This window comes from Canis aureus, chromosome 14, assembly GCF_053574225.1.
Source record: "Canis aureus isolate CA01 chromosome 14, VMU_Caureus_v.1.0, whole genome shotgun sequence".
Lineage (NCBI taxonomy): Eukaryota > Metazoa > Chordata > Mammalia > Carnivora > Canidae > Canis > Canis aureus.
In genome coordinates, this window is record NC_135624.1 from 40,632,837 (window position 1) to 40,649,101 (window position 16,265).

Here is a 16,265-nt window from a genome sequence, read left to right on the forward strand (position 1 = left end):
AGCCTGTCTGTCTGTCGGCCTGCCAGCCTATGTGACTCAGCTGCCGTGCCAGCCAGCCTCCCTGCCTGCTCAGCTCTTAGATTTGTGGCTTCCTGTGCGGACAGAGCAGGCAACGGGTGAGTCAGCCGGTGCACAGCACGCTTCTCCCCAGTCCTCCCAGGGCGGGAGGCTGCAGCACACAGAGGACGCATTCCTCTGCAGGGAGGCTCTTCGGGCCCTGCCCAGCTGGGGCCAGAGGGCACCGTACAGCAGGCCCCAAAAGCCCTGGGCCCTCAGGCCACGGAGACTGTGCAGGGCCGGGGCTGGCGGGAAGGTTCCGCGGTGCCAGGACGCCAGGGGCCCCGGCTCGGGGGCCGCACACTCAGTCAGACGCTGGCCAGTCCCGGAGGCCCTACCTGGAAGTGCAGGATGATTGTCCAGATCAGGCCGAGGGTCAGCTTGGGGTTGCCATCCGCGATGTCATCATTCCTGATGTTCACCAACTTCACCTGCGGGCAAACGAGGCTCAGTCGTACCAGTGGGCAGCCGGGGAGGGGGGTCGGGGCCAGCAGCCAGGTGGGCAGTCTCACCTGGCGGTGTCGGAGGTAGTCCAGGGCGATCTGAACGTTCTGCAGCTTATGGAAGCGCATCCTGCCCTTCTCCCGGGGCTGTGAGAAGAGGCGCAGCCAATCAGCGGCCCCCCCCAGAGCACGGGCACCGTCCGCCCGCCAGCAGCAGCCCCAGCCTGCCCTCAGAACCCCCACGGCCTCTGCGCTAACCCGACTGCGGGTCTTCCCCCAGGCGGGCGGCAGCCCTGCCCATGCCCCCAGTTCCCCTCACCCTCCCCAGCCAGAGAAGGGAGGCCGCTGGCCCAGGGGCCAGGCCCAGCAGGGGCTTTGGAAGTCCGGCAGCCAGGCTCAGGCTGTAGGGAGGAAGGAAGGGGTGGGAGGGGACAGGAGCCAGGAAGCCGCGGGTGGAGGGCAATGGCACTGGGGGAGGGGTCCTCCTGGATGGCGTGGCGGCCCCGCTGGGTCCCAGACCCAGCCCCGGGCACTGCAACAGGCAGGACATCAGGCAGCCGGCCACCTGCCCAAGCGCCAGGCACGGGCCGAGCCAGACTGGCCACCAGCCCCAGGTGAGCTGGGCTCCCGGTCTCGGGGAGCCCACGCGCTGCCTCAACCAGCACGCGCAACCACTCACCAGGCGCGAGCTCCTGATTACGTCCCGCTCTCTTGGCTGCCCGGCCAGAGCAGGGCATAGGGTAAAGGGCAGAGGCCAAGGTTCACAGTCCAAGCAGCAGAGAAACCAAAGCAGAGCAGAGGGTGAGGTTACTGGGTCAGGGCCTGACACGAAGAGCAGGAGGGTCGGGAGCCCTCGCACGGGGGTCGGGGCCACTCCCAGGCTGGGCCCAGCACTCCAGGGGCCTAGGCCAGGCTGGACGTGGAGTGGGCGTGTGGGAAAGGCCCCAGTGCAGGAAGGCAGGCGGGGGTGTCCAGGTGAAAGGCAGGCGGGGCCCCAGAGGGGGCAGGTGGGCGGGCACACGCACCAGGCTGTCCCCCGAGAGCACCTCCAGCAGGGAGATGAGGTTGTGGCCATCGCGGAGGTCTTCATACAGGTCACTGATGTGTCTCTGGGCCTGTGGGGACAGAGGTACTGGGCTGCGGCGCGGCCCCCACGGCCACCCACGGGCCCTGGCCGGGGGCGGGCACAGACCCCACCACATATCCCACGTCCACGGAGCACCTACCTCTGCCCTCCAGTGCTACGGGAGAGCAGGAGGCCGAGAAAGAGGAGGAGGAGGAAGAAGAAGGGAAGAAGAGACAGGAGCAGCGTGAGGAGGCAGGGAGAAGAGAAAAGAACAGGTTTCAGAGAGGAGAGCTGAGCCCCAGGCCAGCAGTGGGCAGCCCTTGCTCTGGCGCGGGGCCGGGGCACCCCCCTTCACCCCCACCCACGCGGCTCTGCCTGCGGCCACGCACACGCGCACCACCAACCTTGATGAGGTGTTTGTTCACCCACTTGGTGAAGGTTTTCTTCTGCACACGATCCCGTTCATCTGGGGGAGACAAAGCCAGGTTACCCGGGGCCCGGGAGGACCCGCAGGGGCCGGGGTGACTGCCAGGCAGACACGGCGGGGGCAGCCCCCGACGACCTGCAGCCTCCAGAGCACCCACAGGAGGCCGCGAGGGCGGGGGGGGGGGGGGGGGGCTCGGGGGCGCCGTCGAGTCCCTGTGGAGATGGGAGGGTCCGGAGCTGGAGGCGCCCCGAGAGCCCAGAGGGCAAGTCCTGGCCGGCCCCACCCCACACGCGCCACCTCCGGAGACCTGGGCAGAAGGTTCCCAGCCTGGACCCAGGACCGGCCAGGGTGGCCGAGGGGAAGGCAGACCCCCCAACAGGGCAGCGGGCGTCCCACCCAAGCAGCCCTATAGTTGGGGCTGGCGCCAGCCTTGCCCAGGGCCACCCCTCCCCCAGCTCTGCACCTGGGCCTCAGCCTGCTCCCTACTCTCGGCCCCTCCAGGGTCCCCAGTCCGTGCCAGGCTTCCTGCAGCTTCCTGCGGCGCGGCAGGAACTGGGCGCTCCCCCAGCTCGCCTGCCCTGCCCTGCCCTGCCCGGCCGAGGGGAGCGCCCACTACCTTTCTTGCCCTCCGAGGCCCTGAGTACAGCCAGGTACAGGTTGTCCTCCGAGCTGGTCCTCTTGGGCCCCAGGCCCTCGGGCTCGGGCACGCGGAGCCGGCGCTGAGACATGCTGCCCCAGGTGTGGGCTGGCGGCCTTGTGGCACAGGCGACTCCGGCGCCTGCACGGGACTCGCTCTTGCTCGCCCGCTCCAAGAGGAGTTGGCCAGGCCACTCCCGGCCCGGACTCCCTGGTGCTGTCCCCGCCCCGGCCCCACCCGCCCTGCCACCCTCCCGAAGGAGGCGGCCCCGCCCCCAGGGCCACACCCGCGGCCCCACAGAAACAGGAAACCCCGGGCTTTCCTCACCCACCCGGCCCGCCACAGTCCCAGGGGGACACCCAGGGGCGCGAGGGGACCCGGCACGCCGGCAGCGACAGGAGCTGAGGGACTGCTGGCTCGGGGGAGCAGAGACCATCTTTTCCCCACAGCCCTGGCAACGCCACCCCCTCACGGACCCTTGCCCCGGTGCCCCGGCCCCCTGCCCGGGGGCCACCTTGGCCCTGTGCTGGCCTGGCCCCGGGGGCTGCCCCCATCCCTGCGAGCAGTGCCCCCCCCCACCAGCAGTGCCCCCGTCGGAGGCAGAGCTGGCAGGAGCCGCACATAGCTGAGCGCTGACTCATCGGGCAGGCCCGCCCAGCGCCAGTCTGCAGGAGGACCTCGGGGCGGGCGCTGGGGGGAGGTGTACAGGGGGCAGTGGGGAGCACGGGGTGCAGGGGGCGGCCAGTGAGTCACGGCTGGGGAGGGTCCTAAGTGCAGTGACTCACAGGAAAGGAAGCCACACCTGGGGCCTGTGCGCAATTGGGCGGGGCTCTCCGATAACAGCTCCTGGGGGCTGTAAAGGTGGGGGGGCAGAGGGTGCAGGGGTGCCGTCGGGCTCCCTCCCGCCCAGGGCCGTCACTGGGACTGCCCCAGCCGCCCAAATAGCCGCAAGAATTTTCCAGTCAGAGCATCTGGCTTGATGTGATCCAGCTGTGAGCCGCTGACCCCCCACCCTGAGCCTCCCGCCGGCGTTCCGGGAAAAGCTCGCCCCACCCCGTCCGTGCTGCCCCTCCGTGGCCACGGGAGGGCACCCTAACACCACGGGGTAACGGGCGCTCAGGCCCGGCTGGCCACAGCCCACTGCCCCCCACATTTGGTGACAGGCAGACCACCGGGCTGGCGGTGGACACTGTGAGCTGAACCTGACTAGAGACGCAGGAGACCCCACGCCCTCCTGCAGGGCCTGGGGACGGGAGGTGACCTGAGGAGGCAACCTGGGAGGCTTGGCTCAGCCTGGCTCAGCAGTCCCCAGCATCCCACCACACGTCCTCAGCTCTTCACCTTCCCCAAGCCCTCCAACATCCCAAATCTGACGCCCACGGCCCCCCCACTGCCAGTCCTCAGGTCAGGAAGCCTGGCACCCAGAGTCTTAGAAGCCTGGGTCTTAGAAGCCTGTATTGAACACCTGCCCCCGGCACCCTCTGGGCTGGCCCTGCACCAACGGGGAGGTGGGGCCCCTCCTGGTGAGGAGCACAGCTATCTCAGGCCCCTGGCAGTGGGCCAGCACGTGGACGCGGGGACTTCTAGGACAAGCAGCAGCCAGGGCCCGAGTGACACTGGGTGAACCCCCATCCCAGGCCCGGCTTTCTGCCACTCGAGGTCTCCACGGATGCCGGGCCCCCAGGGAAGGGGAAGCGTCCTGCCTCTGGTGCCTCCTTCCTGGGAGCTACTCCTGTCCCTTGGCCTCCAAAGTCTTCTCCTCCCAGCCTGGCCGGCCTGGCCCTGCCCCCGGGGCCGTAGATTAGATTGCCCCATCCCTGGTCCCTGAGATTCAGACCCTGAAACAACAGGCAACCTCGCCCAGGCTGGCACAGCCCGAGTGCCCTCACTGGCTGGACGGCCTCCAGCGCGACCGCATACGCAGTCGCCCCCCTCGCCCCTGCACCGGGGGTCCTGCACGTCTGCTTGACCCTTTACTGTCCAAGGCACGATTTTCTGCCGCAGCCAGTGTCCCCTAGAGCTGCCCACGACCCTCTGAGGCGTATCATCGTGTCCCTCTACAGATGTGCAGACTATGGTTGGAGTTCCCACGGCCAGTGGACGCTCCTGGGATGGGAGCCCTACAGCGAGGGTGGCGGAGGCCACGGAGGGCAGCAGGGAGGCTGAAGGCCTAGCGCACAGCCTCGCCCCGCCTGTTCCCCGCCTCCCCGCCTCCTCCGTCCAGGCCCCCGCCCACCTGCCCATCCCCCTCGGCAGATAAGGAACCCGCGGGCAGCCGCCTTCCTGCCCAGGTGTTTCCGGAGCAACGCGGGGTGGGGTTGCACCTGGTGCCCCCCCCAGCCCCCGCAGCCGCACCCACCTGCGCAGCACAGCTGCCCATACAGGTAGCCCCGGCGGGCCCGCTCGCAGCCCCCGTCCAGCCAGCATGGCCGCTCCAGCAGCACCTCCCGCAGCGCGAAGGCGCCGCCCGCCCGCCTGGTGCCCGCCGCCGCCATAGCCTGGGCGCCACGAGCAAGGAGGACGGCGGCGACCTCTGCCCTGGGCCCACGCCCGCCAGGCTGCGGGGCGGTGCCACCGGCGAGGAACCTGCCCCACCCGCCCAGCACCGGGAGGCCGCGCCCCTACTCGGGAGGGAGGACCCCGCGGCCCGGGAGGCTCAGGGAGGCCCGGAGCCTGGGAACGCGGGGGAGCCTCAGGGCGCCCAGGAGTCGGGAACCCGCCCTCCAGGCCCCCGAGGGGCCAATGCTCCGGGGAGCACCGGGGCTGCCCCTTACCCACGTGGGGACAGGGCCACCCACCGAGGGGGGAGAAGCCGCGGCCCCATGCGTTTTATTGGACGCCCCCGCAGCTGAGTCACCCGGCTCCCCAGTCCCCAAAGCCACGCCTAGAAGCCCCATCCTGACTCAGCCCCTGGGTCCAGCGGCTCTGGTTCCCAGGCTGAGACCGCGCAGACCCTCCAGGCTCCGCACTGGCCACCCTCGCGGCGGGCGCGCCTCTGCAAGGTGGGCGCACCCACTCTACATCCTGGGAGCCCAGGTCCCAGGGCCCCACCTGGCTCCATTCACTGGAGGAGACAGGCCCCACCCTCTCCTGGGCTGGGCTGTCGCCCAGAGCCGGTGACTTTGAGCCGTGGATAGGCCCGCTCGGCCGCCTGCCCCCACGGCAGTCCTGGGCCTGGGCCGAGGGCACTGAGGCCCAGCCCCTCCTCAGTCCAGGGCAAGAGCCTCTCCCAAGACCTGCCCCAGGACACCAGCCCTGCACCTGCCCTACACCTGCCAGCTGTGGTTTCTGTGTTGACAGTCCCTGGTGCTGGCAGCTAGGGAGAGGCCTCCACTTGCCGCGGGGGGTGGGCTCTGCTGTAACTGCTCCTGGCCCTGGTCTGGAGCCACCTGCCCCGGCCTGCTCTCCACCCACCTGCCCAGGACAGGGCTCCAGGCTGAGGGAACCACACTGAACCTTGGCCCTACCCCAGGGAAACCGACAGGGTCTTCATGCAGGATGGGGGGGGGGGGGGGCCTCCGCTCTCCAACTGTGTGCTGGTGCTTAGCCCTGGGACAGGAAAGGGAGGGCACAGGGAAGTCCTGAAGTGGGAAGGAGGCGGCCCCTCACCCCGCCCCGCCTCCAGCCACCAGGCAGGGGCGGTGGCTGGAGACCGCAGCCCGGCTCGGCCAGGTGGTAGCTGCCAGAGGCGCTTACCTTGCACATCCTGCACCCGCCAGCGCCCCCTGCGCCAGTGCCACACGGCGGCCAGGGTAACGACATGGCCCACGACCACCAGTGAAGGAAACAGGCTGCCCGAGGGCTCCATGGCTCTGGGGCTGCAGGCGGCGGGCAGAGCAGGGGAAGCCGCCCTTCGGAACCGGCTGCCAGCGACCGGTGGATTCCTCCCTTCCCGGCCTGGAAGGCGGGTGTGGAGGGGGGGCGCCCCAGGACCCGGGACCGCCCAGCCTGCAAGACCGCCCTGCCGCACCGGCTGCCTGGCGCCCCGGGGACTAGTCCTGGCCCCGGCACCAACTGTGCTCCTGCCCGCCTCCTCTCCCTCCTCCCTCTCGGCCACTCGGCCACTCGGCCACTCGGAGCTCCCCACCCACCTCCCGCTGCACCCTGTTCAGCTGTCCCTACGCAGAGCCAGCACGCTCAAGGTTAGCTGGAGCCTTAACCCCTGCTTACCCGCAGCCACACCCGCCGGGAGGAGGGGCCTTAGTGACGCACAGCCTGCCCCCCCCCAGCACAGCCTGGGCCTGGGCACCCCCTGCCTCCCCGGGAGGTGACTGCGGTGTCCTAGTACCCCACTCTGCCTCCAAGAAGCCCTCTGGTGACAGCTGCCAGGCACCCGGGGGGTGGGGGGGAGATGCCAGCGCCCCAGCCCCCACCGGACCCTCAGGCTTGTAGCTGACCCAACCACCCTTGATGACAAGCACCCCCCCAGAGCCCCCAGACCCCATGTGGGATGGTGAACAGGAACAGGGTTGAAGGGAGGGCGGGGTGATGGCCTGGGAGGGCAGGGTGTGCGCAGGGAAGTGAGGACAGAGCCTCCTGCCCGCTGCCGCCCCCAGGGCCCCCTGTGGGCTCTCACCTACCCGGCACGATCTTCATTAGGGACAGCGGCGGGGGCCCACAGGGCAGACAGGGAGCAGGAGCAGGCTGCGGGAGGGTCACAGACCCTTCTGAGGTGGCCGCGAGCCCCGCGGTGGCGGTGGCGGTGGGAGGAGGGCACGGCTGGCGGAGCCGCTGTCAGCAGCAGTGCCTGTGTCCATGGGGGAGGGGAGGGGTGGGCAGGGGGCCGGGGGGGGGGGGGATATAAATATCTGAGGAGGGCAAGCAAGGCCCGTCATTTGTCCAGACTTAGAACATGACGTGCAGAGCTAGGGCACTGGGGCCCAGGCCCTCGCTGGAGTCCAGTGTGGCTGGGCGGCGCCACCCGACACTCCCCCCCAGGCTCCTACCCATGATTCTAATAATAAGAAGCCACCTGGCGTCAGAATCCACCTCGGAAAAAGGCCTAGCACTGACATTGAAGCTTGGGGGGCTCGTGTCCCACGGGAGGAGATGCAGCCCCTGCCCTGCCCACCCTGCCCGCCCTGCCGGCCACTCAGGGTGCAGGAGGTAGTGGGGCTGCACTCGGGGAAGGCCACAAGGGCAAGGGGAACTTGGCTCCCTTTCTCCCAGAGGGCCCCACACAAGTCACTCAACACAACACCTGGCCCAGGGGAGACAGAATAGCTCCCCAAGGTCACAGCACTAGCCAGGCATCCAGGTTGCCCCAAACCGGGCTGAGCCACGTGAACACTTGCCAGCCCCCCCAGCACAGGGCTGTAGGGCCCTGCCCCAGGCTGTTCCCAGGCCTGCCCTGGCCCCACCCCAGAACCCCCAGCAGCCTTTGGTGTGCAGGAGGCCTGGGGCTGGCGGCCTGTAGATCCCATCCTGGAGACCCAGACCTCAGCGTGGCTGGAGACAGGACGTGGGGAGGGCTCACCGTACTCCCTCTCTGCTCCCAGGCACCCTCAGGCCCCGGCAGACAAAGAGTTAAGGGCCAGAGGGAAGGATTTATATCCTATTTTGTAGCATTTCCTGTGTGTGAAGCACCATTGTATTTCAATCTCAGAGAGCCCGGTCCCTTGTGCTATCCTCTGGGCGCTGCAGATGAGGAGCCCAGGAAAGGGACGGGCTTGCCTCTGGCCACACGAGGCTGTACTCTGAGCCCAGGCAGTGTCTGGCACATGTGGTCACCCTGCAGCAAAGCACAGCAGACCAAGCTCGGCCTCTGATGCTGGGGACAAGGCAGCTGGGGACAAGGCAATGTGGTCGATGGGGGAGACCAGGAGTTATGAACTCAGGGCCTGGGGCCCCAAACCTCCAGCTGGCCAATCCCACATTTCAGAAGCTCATGGGTGAGAAATGGCCTGGGGTAGCTGGCTCTGACCAAAGCCTCAGAGGAGCCCGGGACTCACCAGTCAGTGGGAGGCCAGCTCCATCAGGCTAGGGGGCCCCTCCAGGGCAGCGCAGCCCCCCACCGCCCACCTGGGGCAGGGCCTTTCCCCTCCAGATGCCTCCGGCCATCCTCATGGCCATCCCCACGCCAGACACCGCCCGGGCAGCTCTGAGACAGAGCCCAGCTCATCCCTGCATCTCTGCCTGCTGGCATCCCAGGCAGGCACTGCCAGCGCCCCGGGCCCCAGCCACAGGCTGCCCGCCTGGAGCCCATCCGCCCCGCAGCCCGCCGGGCACCGCCTACCTTGGCCCAGCTGGATCAGCTCCTCCATGCTGTACCTGTCCATGGCGACCGGCGGGAGGAAAGGCAGGGACGGCAGGAAGGAGGGAAGGGTGGGAGGCAGAGGGAGGGCTCACTCAGGCCCTGGCCTCCCCACCCAGCCCCGGGAGCTGTGACTCCTCCTCATGGCCACCCCTTAGTGAGCCGAGCGGAGCCGAAGCAGCAGAGCTGAAGCCCGCTGGACCGACGGGTCCAACCAGCCCAGGTGGTACAGAGTACAGGTCCTGCCCCAAATCCCCGAGCCTCAGTGCAGCGCACAGGGCCCGCCAGTCCTGCCGAGGGATGCCTGCCCTGCCCTGCCCACGGGCCCACCCCTCCCCGCCATCCTCATCCGTCCCCCCAGCACAGACCCCACAGCCGGCTCAGCCCCAGCCCACGGGCTCTGCCCTCCTCCATGCATCTTCCCACCCCACCAAACAGGCCCGGGGCAGGGGCAAACCTAATCCTGCCACAACCCGGCTCCGAGGACCCGCCGAGTCGTACGCACACCCCAGCCAACGCGCACAGGTGCAGACACAAAGCTAGTGACTGTTGCAGAGACCCAGCCCAGCGCGTGGCACTACGTGGCCATGAAAAAGAGCAAGGTAGCTGTGCATGCTGGGCCCGGGCTCCCTCTGGGTCGCGCGTGCCACACGGGAAGTCCAGGGACACGGTGGGGTGGGCAGCAGCCAGTCCCCAAGGCCACCTGTGCGGCCGCAGGAGCACCCCCGCTGTGGAGCGCGGCCGGGGCAAGGCAATGCTGTTTGGAAAGTACCTGAAGTTCACACACGAGAGCCTCTGCACCACAGAAAGCAAACCCGAGCCCCCCGCAGCTGCAGCCCCAAGGCCTGGACCCCGCCCTGTGGCCCCCCCCTGCAGCCGCTGCTGCCACCGCCCCTCAGCCCTTGGGGCCTCCCTGGTGGCCCCTAAAGCCACGTCTGGCTGCCTCGGTCCTCAGCCAGTCCATCCCCAGATGTGGGGGCTTCCCTGCCAGGCCGGGGCTGAACGAGCAGCAGAGGGCCTCCCCGCAGCTGAGCAGGCCCCAGGGCTCACGGGTGGGAACAACATAGTGAGGCACCCAGCACCCCGCGGCATCCACGGGCCAGGGCCAACGGGCGCAGGCGACCCACTGGCCGAGGCCATTCGGGTGGTCGGTGCCTCGGCTCCACACGCGGCTGCCGCCGCCCTTCTAGCAGCTGATGGGGGCACAGGGCTGGGCAGTTAGGGGTCTGCATGGTGGTACTTTCAGACCCTGAGAAGTCGGCGATCCCAGGCGCAGCCTGAGTGTGGAGCCATCACCACCCCACGGCCCAGGATGTGCCTGCACCGTAGCCGGCCCCCAGCATGCTCTAGGCGCCCCCAGTTAGGGTGGCCCCCGGGGCCTGCGCTCGGCCCTTGGGGAGCCCACACCCGCAGGGCTGACTCAGCCTGGAGCTGGAGTTCATTTCCTGTTGGAAACTCTGAGCTGCTGCCTGTGGCTGCGGCTGGGAGGGAACACTGAGTCACCTCCGTCGGGGCTGGGGGTGCCCTCCGCTCTGCCCACTGCGGCCACACCCAGTCCCCCGCCTGGCCCTGCTACCATCTGCCCGCCCAGCCTGGCCACAGACAAGGAAGGAAGGAGAGGAAAGGAACGAGGAGCTCACGCTCACCACACCCACGATCCAAGAGGGAGAGAGGGAAGGAGCCCCGGTGGCAAGGGCAGCAGGCCCCCCGGGCTGGGACTTGGCCCCTGGATGCTAGTCAATGGCCCATTGGCCAGAGTTTGGGGAGGCCAAGCATCCCATCCAAGGCCCCGGGGAGAGCCCACAGTCCACCCCTCTACCCCACCCCCTCACTGATCCTCCCCCATGGGCTCCCATGGCACAGCCCCAGGGGGTCTGGCCCAGACCACACTGGAACCGGGGCTCCCACTCAGACCCTTGGGCCTGCACCTCGGCCCCTGGCTAGCCTCATGCCAGGCCCCCTTCCCAGAGCCTCAGAAACCAAGCTCCTCCCCAGGTGACAGGACATTGAGAAGAAAACAGGAGTGGAGCCTGACTCTGTGGGGGACCAGGGCCACCCCAAGTCAGCACCAAGGCCAGTGAGCTCTGAAAGTACCTGTGTGAGCCTCGAGCTACGTGGGACATGAGGGTCCTGCCAGCACAGCTGCTTAGGGGCAGAGGGAGGGATGACACAGAGGAAGGCACCTCAAGGGGTCGCTTGGCAACCCCTGGGACCCACCTTCCACCATCTGCCCAGACCAGGACTGGGCCCAGCACCCACCATATCCTGGCCTCTGATCTACTGACCATGCTCCTGCCTGGGGTCTGCTCTTCTTCCCCAACCCAGGGCCGCCCCCTAGGCCATCCCCAACCCCTCGCCAGCCAAGCTCCCAGGCACATAGCACATCACCAAAACACGGGGGTAGATGTCACCCCCACTGGACAGTACCAAGGCTCAGAAAGGTCAGGCAGTTCGCCTGCGCCGCGCTACTAGAGAGCGGACACCTGCCCTCACCCCGTTCCACTCTGGCACCTCCTCTGCACGCTACCACCTCCTGCAGAGAGGGCCTAGGGGAAGGCAGGCCACAGGGATGTGACCCACCAATGGCCAAAGGCAGTGCTGGGGACAGCAACTAGCTGGAGTGGGGCAGGGCTGTGCTGACAGCTGCTCCTGCCAGTCCAGGCCCTGCAAGCCCCACCCCTGGCCCCAGGGGGAGCCTGGAGATGGCCTGGCTGCGGCCCATGGGCTTCTCTTTGGCCTACCCACCCAAGGTCCTCAAGCCAGGAGGAGGAGCCACATGGGCCCAATACCAGAGCGCCCGGCACCCTCAGGCAGAGAGAGCACCACCTGCTGGCGTGAGCCGAGTCCCCACGTGGGTGCTGCTGACCCCAGTCCACCAGGCCTGGGCCCAGGCACCCCCTTCCGGTCCCCCAGGGCTAGGGCCAGGATGCAGCTGACCTGTGGCTGGGGCAGGCTTCGGGCCAGGCCTCGCCAGGTTCCCCGGGGTGGTAGCAGGCACCACAGGGGGCTCAGATGCTCCCTCCTCAGGCTCCTTCCGACGGTAGACCCGCCGCTCCTCATGGGCAGGGTCCTCAGTTGGCACCGGCCCCCACTTTGGCGGGCAGCTCAGAGGACCCTGCACAGACTGCACGTGGGGGGTGCGGCGCGCGGGCATCACCATGGCGACAGGGCGGCGCACGCGCTGCAGAGAGGCAGGCACGATCTCCGGCGGCAGGTGCAGGTACTGGCGTAGGTGGGCGATGCCCTCATTGGTGAGGTACCAGTAGAAGTGGCGCCAGGCGAAGGTCTCTCGCACCAGGCCCCGGGCCCGCAGGGAGGCCATGGCGCGCATGACCTGCAGGTTGGTGACGCCAGGGACGTGAGGGTGCAGGCTGCGGGGCCGCCGATCCTTCTTTGCCACCATGACGCCTTCTCGGAAGAGCACCTCGTAGACGGCCCGCAGCTGGTCCCGCGGCATGAGCATCCCCGCCACCATGGCTGCTGGAGCCCGGGCGGGCGGCGCGGGAGCCTGGGGCGGCAGCGCAGCAGGGGCCCTGAGCTCGGGGGCGCGGGCTCCAGGCCTCGCAGTCCGAGCCCTCGCAGTCCGGCCCTGGCGCCCTGGCTCGGCGAGATCCTGGCGGGCACTGCCTCCTGACCCCGCCTGCGCGAGCCTCCCGCCACCGCCCTCCGCCCGCGCCGGCCGGCCCCCTCTGACTCAGCAGCCCCGCGCCCCTCCCACCGCGGCGGCGGCCCCTCGCACAGTGGGGGGGCCTCGCAGAGTCGGGGCCCCAGGTCCGGCTCCACCCCGCGGCCCCCTCCCTTCCCGCCGGAGCTCCCACGTCAGGAATGACATCAGTTTCTAAACACCTCCTCCAAGATCCCTCGGACTAGGGAAGGGAGTCCCGTAGTAGCTGTGGACCCAGAACCTAAAAAGGTGGCGGAATGGGCAGGAGGGAAGCGGGAAGCAGGACAGGAGGGGTCCTCAGGCTGGGGACCCAAGTCAGGGGTGTGCTCTCAGGGTTTCAGGGAGTTACAGGATCTGAAGGCAAATGCTCGGCTGTCTGGGGCGGGGTGGGATGGGGTGGCACTGGATGTCCAGGGCAGAGCTGGGGTCCTGGGGTGGGGGCAGAAATATGGGGGGTCTTGGAGAGAAGTCTGAGGGAGAATGGCAGGGGCAGCTGTTATGGCACATGGACAGGCAGGCTTCGGACACCACTGGCTGCTGTCCATCAAACAGGAAAAGGGACAGAGCCCCCCTCTGAATGCCAGGCCCAAGACCGGAGCCATCCTATTTGACACCCCCCATACCAAGCCAGATCAAGGGGGACGCAGGAACACAGAGTCTGCTGGGAGGGACCCCAAAACACTCTGAGGAGGGCACAGAGTAGGGGGCTCTGAGCAGAGCCCTCATCCATCCCAACCCCCGGGGCCAGCTGTTGGAAGCCAGATACTCTCAGCTGCCGCAAAAAATCAAAGTCACCAAGTTCCTGCCACCCCAGGCAGGCCTGGTTCCCCTACTGCCACACAGACACCCTGCCCTGGAGGCCCGGAGTGTGCGCCTGTGGACTAGCTGGGCAGATGCAGGGCGAGCAGCATGAGTGGAGGAGGGCCAGGGGCCCAAGGACCACAGGCGCCTGCAGGTTCCACGTGAGACCACAGCCCGGCCTGGCCACACCCATCGCCTGGGTCACTTCCAGGATCCCACAGCATGGGATCCAACCGTGCATATCCTGCGGCCCCCCCCATTCCACCCAATACCCCAGCGTCCACGCAGTGCCGCCGGCGGCACCCGGATCTGGGCTCTCCCGCCCCCAAGCCGACACACCCATTCCCACAAGTGCAGCTAACCCGAGAACTGATTATAAATAAGGTGTGGGGGGGGGAGGATCCCGGGGTGGGAGGCGCCCCGGGCAGGCGGCCAACTGGCGGCGGATGGGGGCGAGTTTATGGGCAGTTGCCATGGTACCGCAGAGCCGGGCCACACATGCACACACGCGCGCGCACACTCATTAGACCCGCGCGCCCAGGGCCCCGGGCTGGCGGACCGGCGCTGGAAACTCAAGGCACAGCCAACGGTCCCGCGGCCCTTCCTTCTGCCCCCGCCGCTCCCCTGCAGCCAGGCGGGGCGGGGGGCAGGAAGCCGGCCAGCCCGTGAGGAGGGCGGCTCCGGGAGGACGCAGGGCTAGCTCGGGAGTGGACAGCGCCCACGCCCCTTCGGCCAGTAGCCGAAGGGCCGTGGCCTCGGGACTGCACCCTGGGGTTCAGGAGGTGGCCCGGCCCCACCCTGTGCCCCAAGCATGCCCAGTGTCCTCCCAGTGTCCTGGTGTCCCCCTGCCCTCCCTGCAGCCCCCTACTCCCCGCCGCCCTCCCTCCACGCGGACCCCAAACCTCCAGGCCGACATCCTGGTATGATGACTTCCCCCAGCCGACTCCCCACAGATCCCCAGCTGCCCCCAAACCAACCGATGCCCCCCAAGAGATTCCAGGCCACCCTCAAGGCCTCCCGAACACCTGGACCTAAGCTCTCTCCGGCAGGGCCGGTGTCCGCAGGAGGGGGCGGGGCCTGTAGGGAATACCCCCCCAGCACAGGCGCCCTGGGGAGTGGGGAGGAGCAGCTGCCCCCTGCTCGGCTCAGCTCCCCGTCCCCTCCGCGCCTGGGGGCCCCTCCCCCAAGCCCCAAGGCTGGAATGGTGCCCTTTCGTGCCCTGCCCACACCCTGCAGAGCCGCCGGAGAGGCCAAGGGGCGGGGGGCAGGGCGGCCTCCTCCCCTCACACTCGGGCCCTCCGGGGCCCTCCAGGTTTCCAGGGCAACCAGTCGGGGCCTGCGGGCAGCCCCCGGCTCCCCCCCCCACCCCAGAACAAAGAGCAGCAGTGTGGACTTGCCCGAGGCCAGCCCGCCCGGCGCCTCCCCACAGGGATGCCCAGGCCCAGCCTTCACGGTCGCGGGGCTGCGGGGCTGCGGAGCCGCACACCCCGGGACGCCGGCAGGGCCGCGGGCGGGCGGTGCTCGGCGAGAGGGGGAGGAGGCGGCGCCGGGAGCCAACTTTCACCCCGCCCCGGCCGGGCCCGCCCCGCCCCCGGCACTGCTGCGGACTGCGGGCTGCGGGCTGGGGCTGCGGGGCTGCAGGGCTGGGGCTGGGGGGCTGCGGGGCTGCAGGGCTGGGGGGCTGCGGGGCTGCAGGGCTGCGGGGCTGGGGCTGCAGGGCTGGGGCTGGGGGGCTGGGGGGCTGCGGGGCTGCAGGGCTGCGGGGCTGGGGCTGCAGGGCTGGGGCTGGGGGGCTGGGGGGCTGCGGGGCTGCAGGGCTGCGGGGCTGGGGCTGCTGGGCTGGGGCGGCTGCGGCTCCGGGCTGGGGCTCTGGGGCGGCTGCGGGAGCCGCACACCCGCCAGCCCGGCCCGACCGGGGGCAGCGCAGGAGCAGGCGCTGCAGAGGCCCGGGATCCCGCGCTCGCTCCGCGTCCCCGAGGCTCCCGTGCGCAGGGCTGCACCCGCCGGAGGTCACTGCCGGGCCCCCGCCCCCGGCCCCGGCCCCGGCCGCACCTTTGAGGGAGCTGATCTCCTGCTGGATAGCTCGGGACGGGTCCATGTCTCCGCCGCGGCCGAGGGCGGAGCGGCCGCCACGCGGAGTCCACCCCGCAGCACCCTGCCCGGCCGGAGCCGCAGCCGGGGGCGGAGCCGGGGCGGGGCGGGGCTGGTCGGCTAGGGCGGGGCCTGCGCTGATCAATGCGCCACGCAGGGGTGCCCCACGCGAGCTCCCGCTGCACACCGCCCCTCCAGCCTCCGCCCCGTGGAGCGCCACCCTGCTAATTCCAGCCAGACGGCCGGCCTGCAGGCCGGATCCAGGTGCGCCCCGGTGTCCCACCCTCCCCACCCCACAGTGCCTGGGCTTGGCCTCTGTCACCCTGAGTGACCTTCGGGGTCGTTCCTGCACGTGGCTTCCCAGACCTCGAAGCCACGCCACTCACTCCTTGCAGAGGGTACCCACCCTGGGCACCCTGGTTGTGGAGGGCAGGCGGATCCCCCAGGGCAAGGGCCGGAGGCCTGCCCACAGAGGTGCCCCAGGACCCTGTGCCAGCTCCTTGATCCCCACTATTCACGTCCCCACCTCCCCTGCCGCATCAGCTCTGCCCCTGGCCTCCTCCACCCTCCTCCCTCCTCCCTGGGTGGCCCATGCTCCTCTGGGCCACCCTCCAGTCCTATGACTCAAGACGCTCTCTGTACTCTGACTTCAAAGGTTCCAGGTCCAGCAAGACCCCAAACTGCACCCCAGCCCCTGTGTCTCCCAGTCAGGATTGTCTTGGGATGCTCTTATCTTGACAGCTCAGCCAGCAGGCCTCTATTCACTGTCCAGTGGGGCAGGCCAACGCCCTGGGGCTACGTGGCCAGCCTGCCTCAATCTCCGTCC

General features: G+C 69.3%; 1 protein-coding gene across 34 annotated transcripts in view; it reads right to left on the reverse strand.

Moving 5' to 3' along the window:
• PLEC (plectin) overlaps positions 1 to 16,265 on the reverse strand; it is a 54,874-nt gene that overhangs the window by 21,180 nt on the left and 17,429 nt on the right. For 3 of the 34 annotated variants that reach the window (XM_077847600.1, XM_077847601.1, XM_077847614.1), the window contains 6 exons: positions 1,971 to 2,032; positions 1,727 to 1,741; positions 1,526 to 1,615; positions 1,180 to 1,215; positions 570 to 647; positions 396 to 488 (listed from right to left, as the gene is read on the reverse strand). In XM_077847600.1, the coding sequence (XP_077703726.1) occupies positions 396 to 488; positions 570 to 647; positions 1,180 to 1,215; positions 1,526 to 1,615; positions 1,727 to 1,741; positions 1,971 to 2,032 (374 nt within the window). Of the gene's footprint in view, positions 1 to 395; positions 489 to 569; positions 648 to 1,179; positions 1,216 to 1,525; positions 1,616 to 1,726; positions 1,742 to 1,955; positions 2,033 to 2,609; positions 2,826 to 4,989; positions 5,141 to 6,326; positions 6,628 to 7,210; positions 7,372 to 8,865; positions 8,928 to 11,820; positions 12,500 to 15,400; positions 15,462 to 16,265 lie in introns of those variants that run through there. The other 31 variants (XM_077847603.1, XM_077847617.1, XM_077847602.1 and 28 more) reach the window with 28 other exon arrangements.